Raw genomic sequence first — 27658 nt, forward strand, 5'->3', positions numbered from 1 at the left:
AAAGGTAAGCTTCTGCTGTTCTTCGCTGTGCCATGCAGTGGATTATGGATTCAGTTGGAAGAGTAGCCACAATGTTTCAAATAATTATGTCTTTATTCTTTCAAGTTTATCTGCAAATAAATATGACCTTCTCACCTACAAGTCTCTCCCTTTTTCCCCTATTTCTTGATTTTTTTAAATATTCTCTAATAGAAATTTGTGTAATCTTCAGAAAATGAGGGGCCCTGCATCTTTATTTATGACAGTGTGAATCAACCTCTGTGTGATAGCAGGCAACAGTTGCTCAATTAATTACACATGCTTGGTGATTTGCATAACAACCACCACTGCAGCATCACATGTTAGTTGAAGGACTGCAAATTATTGCAGTTATGAGAATTTGGAGATGGAATAAGGGGTAATGTTCCCCAGAACACCCCTATTCTCTCTCCTTCCACCTTTGCTTGGTGTACTGCACTCCTACCAGACAGTCAGAGCATCTTTAAAGCACTAAGCAAAGTATAGAAGGATTTCCCCCCCCTACCCCCCCAAATAAGACTGGCATGGAAATACACAGAAAACATTGTCTTCTGCCTAAAGTCCAGAAAACTGCACAAAGGAATAGGCCTAAGCCATTGATAAAGTCAGTATTTTCAGACCAGATGCTTAGGCTGCTGTTCTAAATTTAGGCATTTAAATAACAGCAGATGATTTTTCAGAGGTGCTGAGCCCTCCCCACTACCACTGAAAGCCAGTAGGAATTGTAGTTGCCCAGAACCTTTGAAAAATCAGGCCATGTTTATTTTGATGCATAAATATGAAGTTAGGAGCCTAAACATTTTGGCCTAAGGATTTAAAAATTATTTCTTGACATCGCCCTTTATGCTTAATTATGCAGGAGAATGACATGTGGTTCTTGGCAAATTATATGAAAAATATTATGTCAGAACAACGAGATGGTCTGAATATAATGTTAATATGATGTTTCTACTGTGGATTTAAGAGTAAAAGCAACTTCTAAATAATACATTGTTTCGCATGTTTTAAATTGTGTTCATAAGCATAGCTGTATGCATTTTATACTGTACCTCAATTGCTTTGGGAATCTGCAAATGTTCACAAAAGAAATTTGCAAGTTCTCCCTTACTAACAGAACAAAGACTTTAATATTGGAAGACAAAAAATCAGCCAGGAGTTGTAGTTTCCAGGTTATGGGGTCAACATATTTTAACATTTCAGTACACCCCTAATAAGAGATTTCTAACCTTACAGATGAAGCAAAGGCAAACACACCCTCAATTCTTAAAACATATAAGTTTCCTAAATGAGTTCTGCTTTGGGGAGCTTTCCAACCGCTGCTAGGGCTTAATCACTACATCACTGAAATCAGTGGGTATGGGAGTTTTGCCATGGATGGCAGTGGCAGCAGGGCAATCCCTAATGCATATGCACCACCCACTGTGCATGCATATTCTGTAGTTATACTTGAATGCCACTTCTCTAGACTAAGAGGTCAAAGTACAGATGGAACTTGTCAATACAGTCAGCACAAGACAGTACAAGAGATATAATCAGGTGTAACTGAGTTCAGGCTTTACAAACGTTATCCTCTCATCTACTTTAACTAGGTCTCTATTTAATTATCTTTCTGACTTCATTAAATACAAGATATTCCCTAACCTTTCACTTCACAGGATCAGCAATTAGCCTTTTTACGATTTGTTACTTGTTCTTCCTCTGCAAAGTTTTGTTTTTCCCCCATTTTTTTTTTTTTTGGTCCACTTTTATACATACCTCCTTTTCTACAAATTTTCTTGCCGGGTTTTCTGGCACATTCCTTGGATATTCTTTTGACTGAAAAATGAATAGAAGACTAGAAAATAAAATGGAGCTCCATCACAGACAGTAGGAGCATGCAACACCACTATCTAACTTAAATATGGCCTGCTTTTATTAGGTGCGGAGGATTCCCAATTTGTTGTGCCTGCACATGCAATGGATAAATGTTGATGCATCTTCCCAGAAGTCAGTGGGTGGGAATGAGAATTAGGTACCAACTTCAACCTAAAGTACACGTGCTGTGGGAGAAAGAAAATGAGCGTAGACAGGGAAAAAAAATTATATCGGAATAGATGCATACACAGAAAAAGCAGCATGCATACATGTAAAATGCTGGCATGCAAACAAGGAAAGCCATGCATGCTACCAGTACACGTGAATTAATACTGTTAAACCTTAGAATAGGAAAATAAAAAGGTCTCCTTGTTTTGTCTGCTATTAACTCACCATCCTCAGTTGGGACATATATATTTAAATAGAGGCAGTCTTCACTCTGATCTTGTACATAGGTAGAAACTACATCCAAGTTATTAGTAAACCACACAGGGAGCATGACTTCGGGCAATCTGCCTTCTATAATGTTCTGCGGACACACTGGAGCAAACTGAGTAGCATTTTTGATATCTGGCCATGGAGATGGAGGTTCAGGAGGTTGAAAGCGATGCTCTCCTACTGGTGGGGCAGCATACGGAACCCCAAGAAACTGAATAACAGGCCCCAAAATTTCATTATTAAGTTCCTTCTTAATCCCTCTTATCTTGCCAAAGTTGGTGGTCACGAGTGGGTCAATATCATCCAATTTTTGTGAGGACACAGCTGCAGCATGAAGCAAAAATCCAAGTATATAAAGAACGAAAGTGGCATCCAATCCCATGTGTAATAGACGGACCATCATCGCTCTCCATACGCAGTTCAGCCACACGGATCTTGGAAGGGCCATTGTCCCACATTAGTTGTATAGCTACAATGAAGCAATCTTATTTGTATCCACTTGTGTAAAAACAGGGCAACCGCAAGAAATGGATCAAGTTTCCTAAATATGAGCCTGTCAGAAAAATCTCAAAAGGCTTTTCACACGGCAAGTGTCTTCCATTGATTCCACACTTATTGAAGCAGCATCTTCACACAGCACTATTTATCAGACTACATCCTATTGACAATTCTGTTTTCCATAGTAGCAATATGCAGAGAGCGGCCATTTACTGCAGATTTCCCTCTTATAAATCAAATCCAATTAGCTGCAGGTCTATATCCTGGAGAAAATGAAAATAAATCATTAGTAAGAAAGAGCTAATATGGGCAGAGTGATAACTAGTTATTTTACAAGTTATTGCACACATATTAATATTTGCTAGAGCCATGTAAGTAAAATTCTACAGTAGGTAGTTTATGGGTTCCATGAAATGACGGGTGAACTACTGATTATTGGATTATTTACAGTGTCTCCTCCTTAGTTTACAGAGTTTTTCAGAAGAAACAGACCTCATAAAAATGCAGTGTTAAAATGCACATTCCTAAAAACAAACAAATTGCTTCCAGATTAAATATGTTTTACCATGACATTTTTATATGACTTAACCGGCCCAAATTCCATTTTAAACTTGTTAGCAGAGGTTGGTTTCTCAACAGACAACGGAAACCATAGATCAATTATTTTATTAAATCTCAATACACAGTAAAAGCAAGTCAGATCAGTATGCTGAATGCTAAAACAAAGTAACTTATTTCATTAAAAATAGATTACACGTACATATAAGAAACTCATTTGCCCATTTTAAAATGTAATTTATAATTCGAACATTGAAGCAACTGGAGGGAAAAAAACCCCAACTTTGTGCAATATTTTATAGGGTACAACATTAAATACTTTCTCTGATGACCTCTTACCATGAATTTATCTCTGATAGTGAATGGAAAATCAGGATGTAAGGATTTTGACACTCATTGTGGCCAGAGAAACAATCTTTACAATAATTAACTTGATTTCCAAATATTCACAATACAGGACCAGATTCTGGTCCTTCTGAAGTCAAAGCAATACTCCCACTGACTTCCAAGAAGCAGGATTGGACCTCAAAGGCTGCTTCTTTTGGAAATTATTTGAAAAAGGGAATGGACACACAAAACAAAGAGAGTTGACTGTGTATCACAATTCTCATTTATGGCCCGATTCCTTGCATATTATTGACTGCAGTGAAAAGTGTGTGTGTGCAAGGAATGCAGAATCAGTTCCCCCTACGCTTAATTTGCAATACAACCATTTAAATGCTCCCACAAGTCCTGATTTTTCAAACACCAGTATATCTACTGCACAATAGCCTAGAAAAATAATCTGTTAGGATCAGAGACTATATAATCTGGAATCCCAGATTCTATTTTCAACTCTATTTTATCACAAAGGTTGTGATACAGGGACGGTGATGCAGTAGTTTTGAAGATTGCTTAGAGCATACCATAACATCTTTCCTTTTCATGTTAATCACATTGCCAACACAATTTACAATATACTTTAATTTTAAATGCAGTATAATGTACAAAGTAACAGGATAATCTTATACTCATTGTAAAACAATGTGTAATGTACAGGAAATGAGTTTTACTTAGTACACGCCACATTTTGAAACACATTTTGAGACAGCATTGGCAGCTTTAATGAAAATTGTTTTTATCGTGTCTATACACATGGAAGAGGGAATTCAAAAGAAGAGCTTGTCTAACAGACAGACTGCCCTGCAGTTTGGCTTATTAAAAAGGAGATTGTAAAAGCTATATAGGACAGCAGGAGATTTGGTTCATGTCTAATATTCCTTTAGCTCTGAAAAATCTATCTCAGAAGGCAATAAGGAGATAGATGTAGCTTTGACAATTTCACCACTCTCTGCTAATTCTAATACCTTTTGCTGTGAAACTATATTAACATACAGAAGACAGGCTTATGCCCATCATTCTTCTGTTTCAAATTCTCAGTATTTGTTGGAAACACACAAATTTACTTGCACAAACTATTGCTGAAGGTTAATGTATGCATTTCAATTTAGCTTAATAAACATGTGAAAAATGACACCCAGACAATTGCATCTTGTGAGACTTTTGTTTTGCCACCTTTCAGATTTTGGAGACAGCAAGAAATTTCTTGACCAGGAGTAAGAACGTGGTATTTCAGAGACTGAAGAGCAGGGTCAGTGCAACCTCCGAAGTCTAAATGAGAAAGTTGCTTACTCAAAAGTTGCAATTTTGGTGGACAGTGATAGGCCAGTAAAATATTTCAAACTGCTTGTATTAAATCCATCTAGTTAAGTCTCAAAATCTTGTTTTTTCTCAGTGGTAAAGGAATGTGCTCTGCCCTCTGCCTCTCTCCTCCCAAAAATTCTGATGTTCTCTATTTAATAATAAGTACTTCACAGGAGTAGCTGTCCTAAATATGTGGTTTGGGGAATGTCTAAGGAGAAATCAAATTTAACAAAGCAGCACCAAATAATTCCTTCCTTTCTTTTTCATTTTGAGCAGCTGAGTCAGTTCAACATGGAAAATTACCAAGGTACGCTTTAAATAACAGTTCATTTAGCAGACTCCCTTCTCTTAAAGTGTCAAAGCTATTTTTCAGTTACCAAGACAAGCACTTTTTTGGTATACTCCAGTATCAAAAAAGATAAATCTAGGAACCAAAAGCAGTTGTCTTAAAAATAACATAAAATTAAATAGTCAGCAGTAGTCCCCCTAATAGTTCAGATGTCGGAGGGTTTCCCCCTCGTTATTAAACTATTTCCATAAGTGTAGAGCTGTGGTTTTAAACCATGCCATTGGATGTCATGCCCAGCAGCTAAACAGCGATAGTGTCATTCTGCCACTCACGGATAAAGCTATGATGTCATAGATCAAAAGGAGGCTGCAGTGATAAGAACATAAATCAATAATCTGTTTGGCTATTTTTATTAATTAACCCTTACTGGTTAGCAGGAGCCAGCAGAGTCAAAGGGTGTATAATCCAGTAGGTGGGAAAAGGCTTCCAGCAGCAATGTCCACACATTCCAGTATCTGCATTTATGTTTCTTTTTTAACAGGCTTTTTTTCAATAGTGAAGGGAGTTGTTTATGGAGAAGTAGTAAGAGATCTGACCTCCTCTGGATAGTCCACTTCTGGGATGGCAGAAATAGTGCATTATTTCAGCCCTATGAAAGCTACCCTCAGATACAAAGATTGTTTACCTTATTCAAGTTCTTGTGGAACTCTAACACAAAGATCTACTTGTTAGTAGTGAGGTGACCTCAAGACAGGCTGGGACTGTTGCCTGGAGCACATCTACCTGTTCTACTTAATTGTTGCCAGAAACGTTTTTTAGACCCCAGCATGTGTTCCCTGTATAGCTTTCCCCTGGTACCTGCACTGAAGCGGACTGGACAGGAACCAGTAGGGAGAAAATAAGTCTTGTGTGCGTGCATTACTATCAGAAGCAGCAATGAGCAAGCATGTGAATGAGCAGGATGGCGGGCTGGAAAGTAAGATACCTCAAATTGCTCACCACTACTGGTAATTCGCAGAGTTTAAAGACAATCATTCATGCCTGTGGCATAAGAATATACTGAGGTCTAGACTTAAAAATCATTATTGTCAGTTATCATGGAGTAAATCACCTCTAACATATAAAATTTATTCAATAAATTATTTCATGGGTTTGGGAAATTTCTGAGCATATTGAGATTTTCTATATATTGTTTTTCAAAATTATTTGATTTTTTTTCTGAATTTCATTTACTTTATGTCCCCAATCCTGACTGACAGCAGACAAGCATTCCCCATAGCTCAGGAGCCAGCATGCAAAGATGGCTTTAGGTCACATTGGTGCTCCTCATGACCTGAACAATTCTGGAACAGACCAGTCCCCCAGCATAATTTAGAGCAGCCTAACTGCTCCTCACCACTTAATTTCATGCCTGAGGGGTGCTCTAAATTGCACCAACTGCTAATAGCCTCAGTGGACTATTACAGCAACTGAGTGAGATAATAAAAGTACCTGGCTAAGTCTCCTTTCCCTTGGACACATCCTCTGTGCCAGTTATTGGAAATGGGGTGGCAGAGGAGTTGCTATGGCAGCTCTACACAACCTGGGGTAAGTTATTCCATCTTTGGGGCAGACTTGAGCTAGAGAACTAGCACACAGCTGCCCTAATGTAGCCCATAAAGTATCCCATAACTTGACCCTTTCCACAAGCATTTGTGCAACTCTTGCACAAATGTTCATGGAAAGTGAACACAAAAGGGACCTGAACACCTTCAAAGCAATTTCCTTTCAAAACTCAAACAAGTTTGCAGAGCACTGCACCATTCATCCTCCTTCTAGTGACATCCACCTCAAATTATAACTAAAAAGCAAAAACATTACTTCATGTCGACAAAAAAAAAAAAGTATAAACTAATGTTAGACAAAAACAAGAATGTTATAGGCAGGATAATACACGGCACTAAAAAAAGATTATACTGCACCAGAGGGATATGCTGATTGCAAACATTATCAGGTAGGCTGAAAAGATATATTCTATTCTGGGGTTTGCTCTCTCTTTTCTAACATTTTTCATTGCTTGAAGAAAAAAGTTTTGAAACAAACGTTTCTCATTTTCTTTCTATCTGATACTAAAGTCTGAAACAAAATTCTGCTCGTGTGTACACAAGTATAGTCAATGGATTTAACTCAGAAAAGGAATTGTTCCTACATCTTTTTAAAGAAAATTACTTTCCTTCTATCCACGTGAATTTAATGCATTGAAATCTGTCAAACTGACAGCACTAGAGACTGCAGTCCTGTATATATACACCCAAGAGATGTACAACACAGGCTACAACAATGCATGCTTCCCCACACTGTCTTGCCCATGTGTCTCACCATTAGAGTACACCTGCTTTAGAAAGAAATTCAGTATCCAAACCCATTCAAATCTTTGCTCTCTGCTGAAACAGCCAACAATGGTGCCAAATGTTATGTTGGCGATTTTGATGTGGTCACCGGCCCACCAGGAACTGATCTGAGACCACAAAGGTTATTCCACACAAGTCACCCCATAACTATCAGATGGTAAGAATTTTCAGACAGGACTAGCTGTCATCAGATAGAACCCACTATTTAGAAGTGATTGGCTCCGTTCCTATACACCTATGAGCCATCCACTCCCCTTTATTTAATATTACATCTATATTTGTAAACAAAGCCATATGTTTTATTTTAGATGCATAATTAGTAAGAAATATACAATTTTATATGTAATATACATGTATAGATGTAATATACATTCTATATACAAAGTGTTAATAAACAGCTATGTTAAAACAAAAGGAGCACGCATATTAAAACTTGTTTTACATTTTTCAGCCTCATTATATATTTGTTCTTCCTATTATTGGGCACATTTGCTAATTACATTATCAAATGTTGTCTTTAAATACTTTTCTGTAACTTAGATTTACCAAGATAGCAACACTTATAGCAAGTCTCATGGCATAACGTCATTTACTTCTTATCTTCCATTTTCTGATATCAATAACGATTTTTTTAAATATTCCTACTCCTTAGCTAAAGTAATTGTTTATATTACCATAAGTTGGCTACTATGTTTAACATGTAAACTAGAACTGTCTGACATTTTGCACAGTAAACAGGCAACGAAAATGGTGATTTTACTCAGAACAGAAAGAATAGATAACTCTGTCACTTGTGTGTAAAGTTTAGACAGTTAAGTAATACAGATTTAAATTAAAAATGACAGATGCACTGGCTTGGAATATAATGGGTAGTGAAGTGAACCTTTATTCCTTTTAGCAGCTTATGGTTAACTCTTAAATGGACTAAATATTATACTCAATTTGAATTATATAACTATTCTGAAAAATACAATATACAGTTGATTACCATGCTCATATCAACAGTGTGCTTCTGGACTTGAGAATTTTTTGGCTTGGTCTAGAAATTTAGATGATCTTGTTTTAATGATAGATCCTATGGGAGGGAAAATGCCCCAGATATTTCTCATGTGAGTTCTTTGATACAGAAGACTTCCTGTATTTGAAGATTACAATTAATTTAATTCTCTACTGACCAACATTTTATGAAACATTCACATGCTCCACTATCTTAAATCAAATCTGATCAGTCTTACATTTCATTGTAGAATTCACAGCTAGAGAGCCCCAATCCTGCTCCCATTGAAATAACCAGAAGTTTTGTCATGGACTTCAATGGGTGAAAGATTAAGCACTAAAATCCGTACTAAACTTTGATGAATAAAACATACTTACGGCCAAATCTTGATTCAACAGGATTAATCCTGAGTAGATGAACAGAATCTGACCCTTTATCATTGCCCTTTAATATATGTTGATCAAATAACCCATGCTTTCACATCAAACATGTAGGAAACATGCCAATTTCTGCATTTTTCTTATCTTTCAACATTAAGCATTTGAGATACACGAAGTCAAACACAATTGTCTGCCAAATCCTGTAGCTTGCTGGAGAACTCTGAGGCAAAAAGGTTAGTATGTGCAGAGACTCTGGCTATGGATTGTTCTTCCATCACAGCACCACACAGTATCACTACCAAAGCATTCCAAATCCATATTTGTGGAGCTAGATCAATAGCTTTTTCAATTCAGTACACAAATAAATGCAGTGTATATATCTGTGCTACACCAAAAAAGGAAACATTGATATCATTACCCCAGAATCAGATCTCAATTCCATCAATGTAACTGAGATCAGAATCAAATCAAAATATAACTTTGCTGAGCACAAAGCTGTCACCTCTAACTATAGTTCAGAATCTAGAGCAAGGGGTTTTTGTGTCCTATAGCCACACTTAAAGCCCTGTAGAATACACGCTACATTTAATATTAGTATTAAATGGACCTATCATCTATTTTAAGATTCCATTTCCTGTGATGTATCATTCCGGGTTTTGATTCTTCATCTGTAGCTGTAACTTCACTTGTATTTGCTCTAAGATGAATTTCATGCTTAGCTTGTTTTTCTTAATTAAACTTTCTTTCGCAGTCTCTAATATGTGTATTATTAAAACTCATTAAGTCCTATTCATGCTTGCCTGTCACTTTTGACTTCACGTTCATATACTGGACTGCTCTGTTGCTTTATAAAGGAAGAAAACTAAATAATAAATATGAGAACTTGAACGTTTTATGAGCGTCAGTATGAAAAAGTGGCTGCAAGGCCATAAGGTTTCACACAAAAAAACATTACAGCTAAAGCTAACTTGCTGACACATCTCTGATCTATAAAGTCTGCAGTAATGGCAGCAGTAAAGTGTTGTGCCACAGACTGGAGATTTTTCTCTCACATGAAATAGACATAGCAGAGACTATCTTTACTGTTGTAAAAAAATTAAAATAAAATTTCTCAAAAGCTTAGTGTATAATACTATTAAATGTCTGCAGTGATTTACTCTTTCCATCTGACTTCATGTTTAGCTCCTACTCTTCAGCTGGCTGTCCTGTTTTCCTTGTCCTTTGCTACTTGGGTGAAGAAAGATACCTAATTAAGTTACAGCAACCTAGTCTCAGGTCTTCTTATGATCATGTTGGCCATGATTCCTGCAATAAGAAATACTTTGAAACCAGGAAGCACCAGTTCTCTTCATACAAGAATTTGAGGACTTTATTCTCCTCTCACACCAGGCGTAAAACAGGAGTAACTCCACTGACTTCAGTGACGTTACATTGGTGGGATCAAGAACTAAAAACATTCATTTTGTTTTATATTGTATTATTCCTCTTAAATGTGATTGTTATGGAGTTACACACTATTACTAATATGTGGATGAATCTTATGGGAAAATGACATTTTCCACTTTCAATTAAACAAATAAGCTTTTTTATTATTATTATTTAAAGCATCTATCATTAAAAAATAACTGAAATTCAACTCTTGCAGCTTACCGTATAACCAGCCATGTAAATATTGAGCTATTCTTTTCTAAATCACTTAAATGGACAATTCAAGTACAAAGTGCAACGCCAACCTGTTTCCCTCATTAACGCATTACAACCAGTTCCAACAAGTATGCTAATACCATCTTTATGAAAGTGAATTTTGGAACATTTTTAGGAAATATTAAAAAAAAAGTTTGCCCTTTACATTCATTGTTCAATTAAAGGAACTCAGATAACTTGAAATATAGTCATCTTGCCCCCGCCCACAAACTGTGTCCCCCTACACCACTTCTGTGGTTTTAAATCACACATTCCCAATTTTAAAGATGGCTTTTCTTCCTTCTTTCTGTGTGAAACATCCAAGCAAACACCAATGGAAACTAACAGATTCAGAGGCTACAGTGAATGCGAAAAGCATTATATACACAAAGGAAAGAAGTTTTAAAAGTGGGGAGGGTAATTCTCTAAACCAGGGGTGGGCAAACTACGGTCCGAGGCCGGGTCCGCCCCTCAGGGCTTTGGATCCGGCCCACGGGATTGCTCCCCATGGTGCTGCAGGCGTCGCTCTCAGAAGTGGTCGGCACCACGTCCCTGAGGCCCCGTGGGGGGGAGGGGCAGAGGGCTCCGTGTGTTGCCCTTGCCTCCAGGCACCGCCCCCCACAGCTCCCATTGGCCGGGAAAAGGGAACTGCGGCCAATTAGAGCTTCGGGAGAGGTACCTGGAGGCGTGGCAAGGGCAGCACACGGAAGCCCTGTGCTCCCCGCCTCCCCCAGGGGCCACGCAGGGACATGGCCCCAGTGCGCACCGCTGCCACCCTGGAGCCACTTTAGGTAAGCGGCGCTGGGCCGGAGCCCGAACCCTTCCTGCACCCCACCCCGCAACTCCCTGCCTGCAGCTTGCACCCCTCCTGCACCCCAACCCTTTCCCCTGAGCCCCCTGCCACACCCCCATGCACCACCTCTTGCCCTGACCCCCCTGCCACACCCCTCCTGCACCCCAAAGCCCTGCCCTCCCTCCCGCAGTCCACACCCCTCCTGCACCCCTGCCCTGAGCCCCCTCCTGCACTCCACACCCCTCCTGCACCCCAACCCCCTTCCCTGAGCCCCCTCATATACCCCACACCCCTCCTCTGCGCCAACCCCGTGCCCTGAGCCTCCGCCACACCCCACACCCCTGTGCACCCCAACCCTCTGCCCCTCCCACACCCCGCACTCCCTCCCACACCCCAACCCCCTGCCCTGCATACAATTTCCCCACCCAGATGTGGCCCTCGGCCCAAAAAGTTCGCCCACCCCTGCTCTAAACACTTTCATTCATAGTAACCTAACCTTTTACTTGTAACAGCAGTGGCAAAAAATGTTTAGACGTAAGTCTGAGGCCAGATCCCCAAACCAGTGTGAATTGTTGTGGGTCCATTTTCACCGAGAATCCACCCCATGATTTTTATGTAGGCAATGTCTCTTTAACATTCTTTAGGTAAAAACTGATTTATTTTAGAGGTTGCACAGAAAAACAAAGCAACCCTAAGCAAATACACCCATTACATCTCTGCATGAAATGTAACACACAGATAGCCATTAGTTAATCAATTGATAATCATGAAAAGCAAGTCTTTTGGAAAACATATCGGTCTTCAGAGGCAGGTGTAAATACAAAGCTGAGTCACTAAGAAGTCAGCAGGATTCTCACCTGTAATACCAATAGTGACTGGGGGAAGTTTAATGCCATCGCTTGTCACTAAAATTACAGGATGTGCTTTCAACATGCAATGTTTCCTGAAGTTTTCCCAACCAGCTCCCTCTTTCACCATCCACTTTCTCCCTCTCTTTGATACAAGCTCTTCTGCAATAAATACCAACACATCACAGTTAAAATGCATGTTCCCTTATATGTTTAAATGCATTTCTTCACAACAGACATACATGGAATATATTGATGTAAAAAAATACAAAAAACATTTAATCTTCAGCCAACATCTGAAGAATAAATATTTTTGTCTTCTATCTGCTACCCCTACAATTTTAGGGATGGTTAGGATACTGGTAAGTAATGGACATAGTACTATATACCAGAACAGATTTTATTGCAATTATTCCTGCACGTACATTTTAAAAATATCTTCTGCAACACTTTCTAATGAGCATCTGGCAATGTGTGGCCTTTTCATTATCCACTTTCAGAGAATGACTGCATTATGCTCATCATTCTTTTTCAGTATTTAATTTTTAAATGATTTCCTTCCGTGTGATTAAAAAAACCCACAAATACCGCAACAAACAAGTGATTCAAAGCAGGCCGGAGATCTATAATACAGATCTATTAGTAGAGAATATATCTATTAATAAAGAAAGGGATGTCTACAAATTAAATTCATCTCTCAGCTGCTGCTGCTTCTCTCTTCCCCCCACTCCATTCTAACAATAGTGTAGTGTGTGCTTATGTATGAGTCAGTGGTTATGAAATATGCAAATTGATAAAAATAAAATAAGCACCATCCCCAAGTCTTTCCATCCACTTTCAAATGAATTTATCAAGCTCCTACTCAATCCTGCTCTTTAAATCACCCTCCTCAACAGACTGCTCCACCTCCAGCCATATAACCCTGAGCATGCCCACTTTGTTAAGAGGGTTAGCCAGGATATTATCTCTTTTTCCTATGAGGGGGTAAAAATATCCCAAAATCAGTTTCAGCCCAACCTTCTTGTTCATTTCCACGTAACAGTATTGTCATAAGCAGCCTGTATTGCCTTCACTAGCTTCCTTTGCTGATTCCATATGTCACCCAGAAGGGAGTTGTTCCACCAAATCCTGCTTCTCAGTACACTTTAGCATGATTATTTTCAGGCTCATCCTTTCTTCCAGTCACATTCTGCACGACATATCATAGATTAAGAGAATGCCTTTTTCCTTCATACATATCTACATTCTCCTCATCCTTTACTGCAAAAAGGCCATTAATTTAGAACATTACTTCAGTCTATTGCTTTCCTCTAAGAAAGCTGGTGACAGTCATCAAAGGTAGCTGAGGTGAGAGAGGAGTAAACTTTATATCGGGGCAATACTCTGGAAAAAAAAAAGTTACAAGGCCAAAATTTTCAGAGGTGACTAACTCTGAGCTCCTAAATCCACACATAAAAATAAAAAGGAATAGATTGATTTTTCAGGTGCTGATCCCACACAATTTTCACAAAAGCAGGCTACTTTAAATATGAATTTAGGAGCTTAGCTTTAGCTACCCAGATGTTAATATTGTAGCCCATGTTTTTAGGTGTACATGTGTTTCATGCATGTGGATAAGGTAAAAGGCCATCTTGCACCATTTATAAGGATTGTGCTATTTCATAAGTATCCTTTATTTGAATTAAGCACCAAGAAAAGAGTAAAAGGAAGTATGAAGAGCTCATAGTGTTCCTCGTTCACCAATAATCAATCTCTAAATACACTGAAATGCTCCTTCTGTAAAACAAAACAAAAACAAAATATAACAAGCAACCAGGTGTTTAGAAATCCCCGAAAATTTGTTTTCCGTACGTTCACAAATATATGTTTTCTAATGTGAATCACCTGTCCATACTTACTGGTACAGGCAGATACCTCAAATGCATCTGTATAAATGCAAATATCTTCAGTGAAAGGCACTGCCTGAAAAATGTTTGCTGAAATAACTTGCTTGAGTTCATGCTACAGGGAACGGTTTCGTTTCAAATTCATGAGACATTTAAGTGTGCTAAAAACATGATATTTGATATATATTGCAGGCACAAGATATGTCCATTTTATATGAATGCATGTTAATGCCACAGTTCTTAAAACTAAAAAACAAACCAATCTTAAAAAAAAAAAAAACTAAAAATATAACCCCTAAAAAAGGTCACTAAATTGAGAAGGGGGAAATGGTTTCTTCTGATCATGGTACCTGCTGCAGCAAGAATGCCACAGTTTACTCAACCTGTGTTTTGTTTAAATAAAAACAATTATTCTAATACAATCGCTTTGGAACCATATTCATCCTCAAAATGATATGGATAAACACTCTTTCTCCTGATTCCAAAGTAACTTCTAGCTTTAATGAGAAGTCAATTAATATTAAGTAATCTGACTGATTGATTTTCATTAAACCTGCTGAAAATTGAGTTTGCTTCAGCAAATCAAGATAAGGCCCTAGTGCATTTTCCAGTGGAAGAGAAAGAGGAAGAAGGAGTCCTGAACACCCAGGATTCAGATGCAAGAAGATGTCTGAAGGGGAAAAAAAACAAAACCATCCTTCCATCAGGCACGGCAACCTAGCAGGAGGCACTGTATTGTCCTGATGCATCAGAAATGCAACTCGGGGTTGCACGATGCACACAACAGCTCAGTGCATGGGCAAAAATCAAGCTGGAACATCTACTTATTTAAAGAGGGAGGGGAGAATAAAGTTAGCCCTGGCTGCAGTAGGGAGAGCAATGCGTGCGATTGCAAAGGAGAGGATCCAAACATATAGCGTACCCTACTTCTAGGTGATACGGCGCTGCCTTCTGTGCGTCTCTCTCTCTGTACGCGGCCAAATCCCCCTGCAAAGATTTCCCCAAGCAGCAGCAGGGCAAACACTGGGGCGATCCCTGCATCCGGCTCCTTCCAGGCATCGAGGCTTGCTCTTGTAAGTTACACAGGCAAAAAAAATCTACCAGATAGGAATCAACCCCAAGCCCTGTCTTCCAGGCGAAGTTGCAGAAGCTAAAATGCCAGTCTCTTTGCACACACGCACGACTGTTTTGCTAGTCGGGGGAGAGGCAAACACTGACCGTTTGGCAGCTGTGCAAAATGCCCATGAACTCACTATCCCTCCACCCCTAAGCAGAGAAGCCCCTGATTGCATCCCCTTCTTATTATAGCAGGAACAGATCCGCCCTCGCCACCCTAATAACAGAAACCGAGATTTAACCCCTCATGAAACACTCACACAGACAGACAAGGGCACCGCATTGATTCCCCCCGCCCGCCCCCAAATAATTCAAGGGGTCAATTTGCTATCCCATCGCACCGCAAACACCACACCGTTGAAAAGCAGCAAAGTATTTACCAGTTCACAGTGGCTTTTTGCAATCACAGCTAAAACTGTCATTCGCTGGATTCGAGCCGTTATCCCCTTTTTAAAGCAGCTGTAACCCCCAGGTTTTTAAATCATCCCCCGGACACTTCCAAATGGCATCGATTTATATAATTTTTTTTCCCTCGCCCAAAATTGGGACGAAAAAATCCCCACCGGAATTCATCATCCTGTGTAGCAAGCCACCTCCATTTAAATCCGACCATCAGGCAAGAAATAGAAATGATCAAACGTTACTTCTTTTCAGCTGCAATCAGATAATCCTACTAATCCAATAGATTTATCTTGATCTGAAATTGCCCTCCAGATGAATCCCCTTTGCTTGATGTCCAGTTGTGTGATTTCAGAGCACTGTTGGGTGACTGAAGGAGGTTGTGTGTGTGTTTCTTTTCTTTTCTTTTTTTTTTTAAAAAAATCTTTTTTGGATCCTGGATGCGCTGCTCGCTAAAAAAAATGCCGAGAACCTTGGTTTTCCTCTATTACAGGTTTCAACTCCAAATTGCTGTTGGATGAAAAATAATACAAAGATACCCCTAGTGGTCAACAGCTGAATGGCAAGAGATCTTACTCCAAAAGACAGCCATCTGCTTACATAAGTTCAATTTTAGGAGGCTGTTCAGCCTTGTTAATTAACAATGTCTCTGGACAATGAATAACTTTAATAGTGCAAAGGCTACACAATAAATGACTTGATTTTAAAACTTTTTTTAAGTTTAAAAAGCTGTATTGGATTTTTACAAAGTATTCATTCCAAGGAAAAAAATTATGCACCTGCTTGTAATATATATATTACATATATATATATATATATATCTTTTGCATATACATAAGAATATTATTTCATGCAAACAATTTAGGTGCACATCACTTAATTTCAGGTTTGTATACATTCACACACAAATGTATGAAATTATGCAGATATAAGTTACATCTAAAAGAAAAAGTCTGCACAATATACATATTGTGTATATACAAGAATATTATTTCATATAAACATACATTGGTATGAAATAGTAGCTATTCAGACCCATTTTATTTGAAAAAATCACTATCTGGACATCATATATTTGTGACTATTTCCCTTCCATTGTTTTTGAAAGCTTTTTTTCCTTTTTGTTACTTTTTAAAATTGATTTTGCCTGCTTTGCATATTTAAATTCAGACATATGCTTCCCTCCTATTGAAATGTCATTTTTGCTACTGAGGCCACAGCAGGAGAATGAAAGGTGACCATTCAGGATGGATGAGTGGGACCAGTGGGGGAAGTAACCCTTTGAATTCTGAAATGCCAACATGTTAAAACATTAACCAGAAACACATGCTCAGAAGCTCCCAAGCATCCTGAGTTAAGCCTGTTTCAGAGAAGTTATTAACATCTCATGTTCTGTTAGCAGAGGCTCTCCCTTCTCTCTGTAACACTAAAAATTATAGTTTTTTAACAAATCTGTCTCATTTTAAAATATTGACATTAATCAAGCACAGCACGCACATTCAAGATTCCAGTGTGCCTATAGATTCAGGGAAGATCTAAAGGTGCCCATAAATTTGATAAGCTTTTATTCTCCTTACCTGCACACAGCCCCCCCTGGAATTCAGTGGCAGATCTAATCTATATGTCTATGGCAAGGATGAGAGCATATGGTGGCAGGCAGTGCAGTGAATTCTGTGGTATTTCTGCGGCACTGGAACCATTTTAACCTGTATGCATTTAACCTAGTAGGCACCAATAACACAGAATTCAGTTTCAAAGACTCGTGGTCCTAGAAGCCCTCACAAACTGTGCAATTTAACTCTTTCACTACAGTTGAAAACACAGACATTGCAGAATTGGTGGGAAAAGCAAATCACATATTGCCCTGACTGTGAAATAAGATTTCTGTTGTATTCTTCTCAATGAGGCACTGGGAAAAAAAGTTTCAAACCCAGAAATAGATTCTGTGAACAAAGTTAATTTATGAATAGCAGCCAATCACATGCCACCAATTTGACCAAGGCCCAGATTTTAACAGATATTTAGGAGTTGCTCTGTTCAGTCCTGCGACAGCTGATTTAGGAGCCTAAATCTCATTTTCAAAAATTTGATGACTTTCAATGAGACTTAGGCCTTTTGAAAATGAAATTTAGTCTCCTAAATCAGTTAGGCATTGCAATTTTAAAATGTGGGCCTAAAACATCAAACAACCAAGAGCCAAAACACTATTATTATGGAAGTTGAAAAAAAAAAGGGGGGGGAGCTAGTCTCTAATTGTTACTTTTAATATTTCTAGATTTTAACAAAATTGTTTAAAAATAGATATAGGAAAAATTGAAGATACCCAAGTGGGTGCCCATGGGTACCTACCAAACACCAGCCTATTTATTGACACTCTGAACTTGGGGAGGGCCAGCCAATAATGGTTCAACCTTCGGAGCACTGCCCCACTCAGAAATCCGAGAAAACAACATTAAAATGAAATAAATGCATCCTCCTCCCCATTCTGTGAGTTATTCATAACTGAGTTTTCCTTTTCTAGATCTCCAAAGGATGCATGTACCTTCTCCGGTGTCCCGCATACTGTGTAGTTAATATTCCTCCAGGACATTTCATAGAAGGAGCAACCAGATGGCAGGAGAGCACCTACATTTCACTGAACAGATCAGCAACCACCACAGAATTGTGTCACTTTAAAAAGTTGAGTAATGGATAGATGTGAGGCTAAGAAGGGTTGCTAAATCCTGGCATTTCTTCTTATACAATTTCTCAAAAATCTGCCCATTGTTCTCCATTCTCTGTGACAAAACCCCTGTTGAGACTCTGATTACTTACACCTCATCTACAGCAACCAGTGATCTTTGACCTGGTAGGCTCCCATCTGCCTCCTTTACAACTCCTCTTAGCCTGTTCAAAATTGGTGCTACAAAAACCATCTGCAAGTTTGCTGCTCTAGACACACCGAGCTCCTCTTCAAAATCACTCCTTTGGCTTCCCCTCACAGTCTAGATGAAATTTGCCCCTGCCTTCAAAGCCTTCGCCAACTTATCTCCTACCTACTTCTCTGCTCTCATCTCTTTCCACAGCTTTCCCTACCATACTTCATTCCTTCCAAGTCGTATGACTAACCACCCTTTTCTCCCAAGACACCCCATACATGGGGCCCTACCAAATCCACAGTCCATTTTGGTCAATTTCATGCTCATAGGATTTTAAACATTGTACATTTCATGATTTCAGATATTTAAATTTAAAATTTCAGTGTTGTAACTGTAGAGGTCCTGACCAAAAAGGGAGCTGGGGGCAGAGTCCACAAGGTTACTGTAAGGGGGTTGCGGTATTGCCATCCTTACTTCTGGGCTGCCTTCAGCTCTCTACAATAACTTTGCGACTCCTCCCATGACCCTCTTTGGGGTCTGGACCCCCCAGTTTGAGAAACTCTGTCTCCCCCATTAAATCTCTATAGTATAGAGTAAAAGTACACAAAAAAACAGATTTCATGTGGGAGACCAGATTTTACAGTCCTTGCCATGTTTTTCATGGCCGTGAATTTGATAGGATCCTACCCATACACCTTGAACTCCCTCTCTGATCCACTTGGACATGCCTCCACCCTCTCTTCCTTCAAGTCTTTCCTTCTTCAAGTAGGCCTACAAACCCTAAATCACTTACACCCTTCCCAAGATGAGGCACTAACTAGCTTAATTTATTGACCAAAAATGTGCAGAAAAAATCATCTCCATTCAAAACCTGCAGAATTACAAGTCACAAATTTAACTATTCACCACTGCACAGATCAAAAGCTTTCCACTGCTTCCCTTCTCTCTCCATGGACTGTATATGATCTAAATTAATGTGTACTTCTGGGGAGTTATATTCTCTGTATGGTATTATTAGCAGATTACACAAGATCATGTTTTTACAGCAGGTAAATCTAAGGAATTAACAACTTCACAGCACACACAAAGTCCTGGGAAAGGTGGCAATATAGAAGTTATTTTTAACTCTACCCTTAGGTCTGTACAGAAACCACTGAAAGTCTTTTATTCATTCAAATCTTGTTTTGTTTCTTTTATTTTAGGTTCTATCTTTTAGCTCTCCAATACATATTCAGATTTTTTTGATTGATTTTTCAGAACTTTTGCCTACAGAACTTTTTTATGTAACGCCAAAATATTATTGATGGGCAATTTTAAAATCCATATGAATGATGTATATGATAGATTTTCTCATCAATTTTTGTGACTATTGGACTTTGTATATATTAGTACATGTACATTAGTAAGAGTAAGGGATCATTGACATAATGTAATTAATTCACTTGCTTTGTGTCTATCTGAAATTACTTAGTATCATTACTTTTTTTTTTGCTTCCTTTTTTACCTCTAATATCTTTTACACCTCAAATATTTCCTTCTACTGATCAGTCTCACAGATGGATGTCCAGTCTAACTAGAAATTTGATTTCCATTAATTCCAGTGGGGTTTGCATCAGTCACTAAATTAAGGGCTTGTCTACATATGAAAATTAATCTGGAATAAGATAGGGTGCAAATTTAAAGCAGATTAATTCTTCCTGATTAACTCCATGTGTGGATGCTTTTTTTTCTGAATTAGGATGCATTATTCTGAATTAGCTTAATCCATGAAGAATTTTTATTCCAGAATAAGAACATCCACACATGGAGTTAATCAGGAAGAGTTAATCAGGCATAGCTATTCTGGAACAAATCCCTGTGCACACAAACCCTAAACTATTTTGTCCCTATTTTTGATCTGGTAAATCTGACTGGTGTTTGAGGAAATACATACAGCTGCAAATGTTTATAATAGAAATTCATGTATTAATCAGGAGAAAATAGCTCCCTTGATTAGGAGCATTCCAAGTAGCTTTGTCACATTCCTACTGTGTAAGGCATGAAGTTTGAAATACAAGTTGAGAGCAACTGTTTTATAGGTCTTCTTAGCATCTTGGAACTCCAAAATAATAAGACATTAGTATAGCCAAAGATTCTGGCTTCTTCAAAGGCAATTTATTGCTCAGATTATTTTTACAGGCAAGAAACAGCCCATGCAACATCAATAAACTTCTTAATTAGGAAAGACCAGTTAAGCACTTGGCTTGTACTAACTTCCAGGTACAATGCACACATTGTTCTGTTAAGCTTCCTACATATGTCCTATCATTCCATTGCTTCTGAATGATAATAGGTGATGGCAGCACTATGGACAACTTGGAGGAACATCAGTGAAAATATAAAGATAATTTTTATGCCCTCTGTAGCAGTGTTTAATGTTTTGAAGGTATTTTTGAATAAAGATTTCAGCATGAAGAGATGTTTTAGTTTTCTGATCTCTCATTGCATCCAGTGGGGCTCTTTGAATTTTTCATTGCAGACATAAAAAATGTCCTCTTCAGTTATCCTTCTCAGATTTCATGAAGTTAAAGCCCGACATTTAGCTCAGTTACATGTTTTCATGACCTAGTTCTAATCTGGTGGGTAAAGGAATGCCTGCCTATGTTTGGTCCAAATCTCCTGTACATTGAGAACCTCTCTTTTTCATTCTGAAATTTATAAAAAAACAAAAAACAAAACAACTGACCACATTAATTCTTTAGAAAAAGCATCTCTTTCCACTTGCAGGTAATTTGTCTAGCTATCAAGTTTTTTGATAGCAGGTTTTTTGAACATAGAGGGTCAAACTTAGCCCTAATGTAAGTGAATCCAACTTCTAATGAATATGGTCCATAGTTTTTAACTAAACTGCTGGAAAAATGTGATTACAGAAATTGAAAAAACGTGGGGCGAGGAGGGACCTCAAGAGGTCGTCGAGCCCAGCTCCTTACACTGAGGCAGGAACAACTAAACCTAGACTGTCCCTGACGAGTGTTTGTCTAACCTGTCCTTAAAAGCCTCCAGTGATCAGGATTCCACAATCTTCCTTTGAAGCCTATTCCAGTGCTTAACTATCCTTATAGTTAGAAAGTTTTTCCTAATATGTAACCTAAATCTCCCTTGATTCAGATTAAGCCAATTACTTCTTGTCCTATCTTCAGTGGACACGGACAACACTTGTTCCCTGTCCTATTTGCAACAGCCCTTAACATATCTGGAGACTTATTAGTCTTCTACTCCAAGGCTAATCATGCCCAGTTTTTTCAATCATTCCTCACAGATCAGGTTTTCTAAACCTTTTATCATTTTGAAGCTCTCTTCTGGACTGTCTCTGGTTTGTCCACATCCTTCCTAAAGTGTGGTGCCCAGAACTGGACACTACTCCAGCTGAGGCCTCTCCAAAGCCAATTATCTCGAGACTATTACCTCCCATGTCTTACATATGACTTTTCTGTTAATACACCCAGCTTTTTTAGCAAGTGCATCATATTTTTGATTCATATTCAATTTGTGATCAACTATAATCTCCAGATCTTTTTCTGCAGTACTAATGCCTAGCCAGTTATTCCCCATTTTGTAGATTTGCATTTGATTTAGTTATTTATTTATTTTTGGTAAGTGTAGTACTTTCCACTTATCTCTATTGAATTTCATCTTGTTGATTTCAGACCAATTCTCCAATTCAGTGCAGGTACTCCATAGAGAGGGCAACCAGTGACCAGATAAATGGCCTAGTAAAGGGCTTAAAAGGAGGTACTGGATAAAGGAACAGAACGGGGGAGGGGGTTCGGGACTCCTATGATTGGTATGGCAGGGAGCCAGCCCCGCTCCCCGACACCCCTGTTCTCATAGCCCTCCTTAACCCTCTTACGAGAGTGGTGGATGGTAAGGTCCAAGCCATGGGTTGGCTGGGGGACATGCATGGAAACAAAGGGGGGCTGGTGGAAGCTCTAGAGAATTGATTTGAATAAACATGGATTTGCCTGCACTGTACACTTTGTCTGCCAGGTAGTCCCAGACATCTATATAATAAAGTTGCAGCCTGATTAAAACCCATAACAAGTCTCCTGTCCTTCTTGCGGTATACCCAGACAATTAATTTTGTCTTGTTGATTTCAGACCAATTCTCCAATTTGTCAAGGTCGTTTTGAATTCTAATCCTGTCCTCCAAAGTGCTGGCAACCTGTCCCAGCTAGGGGTAATCTGCAAATTTTATAAGCATACTCTCCACTCCATTATTCAGGTCATTAATGAAAATACTGACCAGTACTGGACCCAGGACAGACCCCTGCAGGACACCACTAGATACATCCCCCCAGTTTGACAGCAAACCATTGATAACTCTTTGAATATGGCCTTTCAACCACTGTTGCACGACTTCATAGGAATTTCATCTAGACAACATTTCCCTAGTTTGCATATGAGAATGTCATGTGTCAGAAGCCTAACTAATATTAAGATATATCACATCCATCACATGATATTCATTGCATTCTTATCTGAAGGTATATACAGAAGTGATGTAGCTGATGATCTGGCCCAAGTTGGGAGACTGGAAATGCTGGTTGGAATGACAATAGTTGAGGACATTAATGACTTATCAAGGGATCATTAGCATAAATAAATGGTCGAAAGACAAAAGATTCTCCGATTGACATGAAAGCACCTCAGAAAATAACATCCACTACCACGAGAACGTGGACAGGGCACACTACAAAAATGAAAATCAATAGAGATGGGACCACGATATATCCACTCTGCAAGCCGTGTCAAGAGCAGGCTTTAACCCTTGCTTATGGAATGTATCATTGTAAGGAAAGTGGGGCTCTTTGGATTTGACAGCTTGGATTGCGCCCTTACAAAGGACCCTGTAAGAGGGGCCAAATTCATTCTCCAACGTCCTGGCTCTATATGGTTATATGGTTATGGACAAAATAACAACAGTTTGTATACATCACTATATTGAGACTGCCTAGGCAAAGAAGATTACATTGATTGCCTAACTGAAAAGATTTTGATCATCTCTCTTCACTAATTTGTTTAGACTTTTTGCAGCTTTCTACACTGTTAATCATAATATTCTTTTTTCTCAACTGCAATTTAGTATAGGACTGTCTGGATAGGAAAGAAATAGGAAAGTATACTGCACAATCAGGTGGAGTTTAATGCCTTTGTTACCTGCTTCATTGTTAAACATAAAAATGAATTGAAACAATGTCCAGCCACTTAACGGGCCAAACACAACAAGGCTTCTCTGTGCCAAAGTCCAAAAGTGAAGATTTAAAGTGTGGCTCTCTTCAGCTAAGCTCCAGACAGGAACAGAAAACTCTCTGGTTTGCCTTTTAGCTCTTTCCAGTTTCCTAGAGATCCTTCTTTCCTCCCTAACAATCAAACTCATCTGCTATTCTTCACAGCATCTCTCTCTGATAGTGAACCAGAAGGGAACGAATCAATCCCACAGCTGATCCAGCCCTGCTATTCTAAAAATACTAGTACTCCAGCCAGAAGGTGAGGGTTAACCCCTTCCCTGCCAACCTCTGGTTGGGATTCATACATATGATCACTTGTTGGGATTTATGCCCTACCATCAAACAGAGTTCTCTTCTGGGACTCTGGCTTTTTAGCATGCACACCTTGCCATTGGGGTAATATTAACCATCAGTATGATCTAGGTATCCTTCTGATGTAAGTATATTTAGCATTTCCATTCGATTAACAGTTATGACCACTGGTTTGCATAAAGTTCAGGGTCAAATGGCAAAGACTTTTGTGAAGTTGAATCCAGTCAGAGTACTGCTTTATTGACCAGTCTAAAAGTGCCTGCTGGACATGACTTTAATCAACAGATTTTCTGTTCTCTTTAGAGACTAATAAATTTATTTGGGCATAAGCTTTCGTGGGCTAGAACCCACTTCCTCGAATGCATGGAGTGGAAAATACAGTAGGCAGGTATAAATACACAGCACATGAAAAGATGGGAGTTGCCTTACCCAGTGTGGGGGGGTCGGTGCTAACGAGACAATTCAATTAACAGTAGAATACCAAGGGAGGAAAAATCACTTTTGTAGTAGTAATGAGGGTGGCCCATTTCAAACAGTTGACAAGAAGGTGTGAGTAACAGTAGGGGGAAATTAGTATGGGGTAATTAGTTTTTGTAATGACCCATCCACTCCCAGTCTTTACTCAGGCCTAATTTGATGGTGTCCAGTTTGGAAATTAATTCCAGTTCTGCAGTTTCTCATTGGAGTCTGTTAGTCTCTAAGATGCCACAAGGACTCCTTGTTGTTTTTGCTGATACAGACTACAAAAACAGACTCCAACAAGAAACTGCAGAACTGGAATTAATTTGCAAACAGAACACCTCAAATTAGGCCTGAGTAAACACTGGGAGTGGATGGGTCACTACAAAAAGTAATTTCCCTCTGCTGATACTCACACCTTCTTGTCAATTGTCTGAAATGGGCCACCTTGACTTCATTGGCTTCATTAGCACTACAAGAGAGAATTTCCCTCCCTTGGTATTAACTCCTTCTTGTCAACTGTTGAGAATAGGCCACTTCCACCTTAATTGAATTGGCTCATTAGCACTGACCCCCACACTTGGTAAGGCAACTCCCATCTTTTCATGTGCTGTGTATTTATACCTGCCTACTGTATTTTCCACTCCATGCATCTGATGAAGTGGGTTTTAGCCCACGAAAGCTTATGCCCAAATAAATCTGTTAGTCTCTAAGGTGCCACAAGGACTCCTCGTTGTTTTTGCTGATACAGACTAACACAGCTACCACTCTGATAAGTGTTAGATGTAGATTAAAACTCAGTGAGAGCTGCTATGTGGCACCCAGTGCTCAATACTGCTCTTGGTATAATAGGGACCCTTATTTTTAGCACAATGTCAGTCCACTACTCCACTCTAGGTTTAATTTTGGTTTAATACTTCTGGGTGTGACCAGTTCTTGCCCTGATTCTCTGGGGGATACTATGACAAAGAGGTGCAATTTACAGATTGACCTGAAGATAACAAGGGCAGCGTTCCTCCTGATCTCCTTTAAGGTGGTGTTCCGGGACCTTAGTTCTGCTGCTGAGAAGATAATATTTGCCATTATGAGTCTGTGCCTGGATTCAGATAATAAACATAGCTAAGGGTATTCCTGCAAGGTGCTGAGCACCCTCAAATCCCAAAGCAAGCAGTGTTAACTGTTTGAAATGGGCCACCTTGATTACATTAGCCTCATGAGCACGACAAAAGTGAGTTCCACCCCTTCTTGTCAACTGTTCAGAATAGCCCACTTCCACCTTAATTGAATTGGCTCATTAGCACTGACCCCCTCCACACTTGGTAAGGCAACTACTATCTTTTCATATGCTGTGTATTTATGCCTCTCTACTGTATTTTCCACTCCATGCATCTGATGAAGTGGGTTTTAGCCCACAAAAGCTTATGCCCAAATAAATCTGTTAGTCTCTAAGGTGCCCAAGGACTCCTCGTTGTTTCTACTGAAACTCGTTATTTTCAGGCCCTTTTTGGTTACTGTTAAGACACTTTTCAGAGTAACAGCCGTGTTAGTCTGTATTTGCAAAAAGAAAAGGAGTACTTGTGGCACTTTAGAGACGAACCAATTTATTTGAGCATGAGCTTTCGTGAGCTACAGCTCACTTCATCGGATGCATACTGTGGAAACTCCAGAAGACATTATATACACAGAGACCATGAAACAATACCTCCTCCCACCCCACTCTACTGCTGGTAATAGCTTATCTAAAGTGATCATCAAGTTGGGCCATTTCCAGCACAAATCCAGGCTCTCTCACCCTCCGCCCCCCCCCCCCCCCACAAACTCACTCTCCTGCTGGTAATAGCCCATCCAAAGTGACCATTCTCTTTAAAATGTGTATGATAATCAAGGTGGGCCATTTCCAGCACAAATCCAGGTTTTCTCACACACAACCCCTGCCACACACACACAAACTCACTCTCCTGCTGGTAATAGCTCATCCAAAGCGACCACTCTCCCTACAATGTGCATGATAATCAAGGTGGGCCATTTCCAGCACAAATCCAGGTTTTCTCACCCCCCCCACCCCAATACACACACAAACTCACTCTCCTGCTGGTAATAGCTCATCCAAAGTGACCACTCTCCCTACAATGTACATGACAATCAAGGTGGGCCATTTCCAGCACAAATCCAGGTTTTCTCACACACACCCCCTGCCACACACACACAAACTCAGTCTCCTGCTGGTAATAGCTCATCCAAAGTGACCACTCTCCTTACAATGTGCATGATAATCAAGGTGGGCCATTTCCAGCATAAATCCAAGTTTAACCAGAACGTCGGGGGGGGGGGGGGGTGGGTAGAAAAAAACAAGGTGAAATAGGCTACCTTGCATAATGACTTAGCCACTCCCAGTCTCTATTTAAGCCTAAATTAATAGTATCCAATTTGCAAATGAATTCCAATTCAGCAGTTTCTCGCTGGAGTCTGGATTTGAAGTTTTTTTGTTGTAAGATAGCGACCTTCATGTCTGTGATTGCGTGACCAGAGAGATTGAAGTGTTCTCCGACTGGTTTATGAATGTTATAATTCTTGACATCTGATTTGTGTCCATTTATTCTTTTACGTAGCGACTGTCCAGTTTGACCAATGTACATGGCAGAGGGGCATTGCTGGCACATGATGGCATATATCACATTGGTGGATGTGCAGGTGAACGAGCCTCTGATAGTGTGGCTGATGTTATTAGGCCCTTTGATGGTGTCCCCATAAGCAAGCTGCTATCAGTGTTCTTACTGGATCTTGATTATTAGATGATAACACTCTAGTTTAGAAATCTCTACATTGTTTGCCAGTGAAATTTTGCATTAATTTTAAAGTTCATGTCCATACTTATAGGGTTGCAAATACTTTTAGTCTAGAATAACTTTATGACTTGCTTTCTTCTTATGTT

General features: G+C 39.2%; 1 protein-coding gene across 13 annotated transcripts in view; it reads right to left on the reverse strand.

Moving 5' to 3' along the window:
- The window catches only part of NLGN1 (neuroligin 1), a 581547-nt gene that overhangs the window by 452630 nt on the left and 101259 nt on the right, over positions 1–27658 (reverse strand). For 4 of the 13 annotated variants that reach the window (XM_075132105.1, XM_075132104.1, XM_048862813.2 and 1 more), the window contains exons 1-3: positions 15812–16338; positions 2266–3071; positions 1774–1833 (exon numbers count right to left, since the gene is read on the reverse strand). In XM_075132105.1, the coding sequence (XP_074988206.1) occupies positions 1774–1833; positions 2266–2758 (553 nt within the window). In that variant the 5' untranslated portion in view covers positions 2759–3071; positions 15812–16338. Of the gene's footprint in view, positions 1–1773; positions 1834–2265; positions 3072–12438; positions 12592–15237; positions 15590–15811; positions 16339–27658 lie in introns of those variants that run through there. The other 9 variants (XM_048862818.2, XM_048862815.2, XM_048862816.2 and 6 more) reach the window with 7 other exon arrangements.

This window comes from Caretta caretta, chromosome 9 (genome assembly GCF_965140235.1).
Source record: "Caretta caretta isolate rCarCar2 chromosome 9, rCarCar1.hap1, whole genome shotgun sequence".
Taxonomy (NCBI): Eukaryota; Metazoa; Chordata; order Testudines; family Cheloniidae; genus Caretta; species Caretta caretta.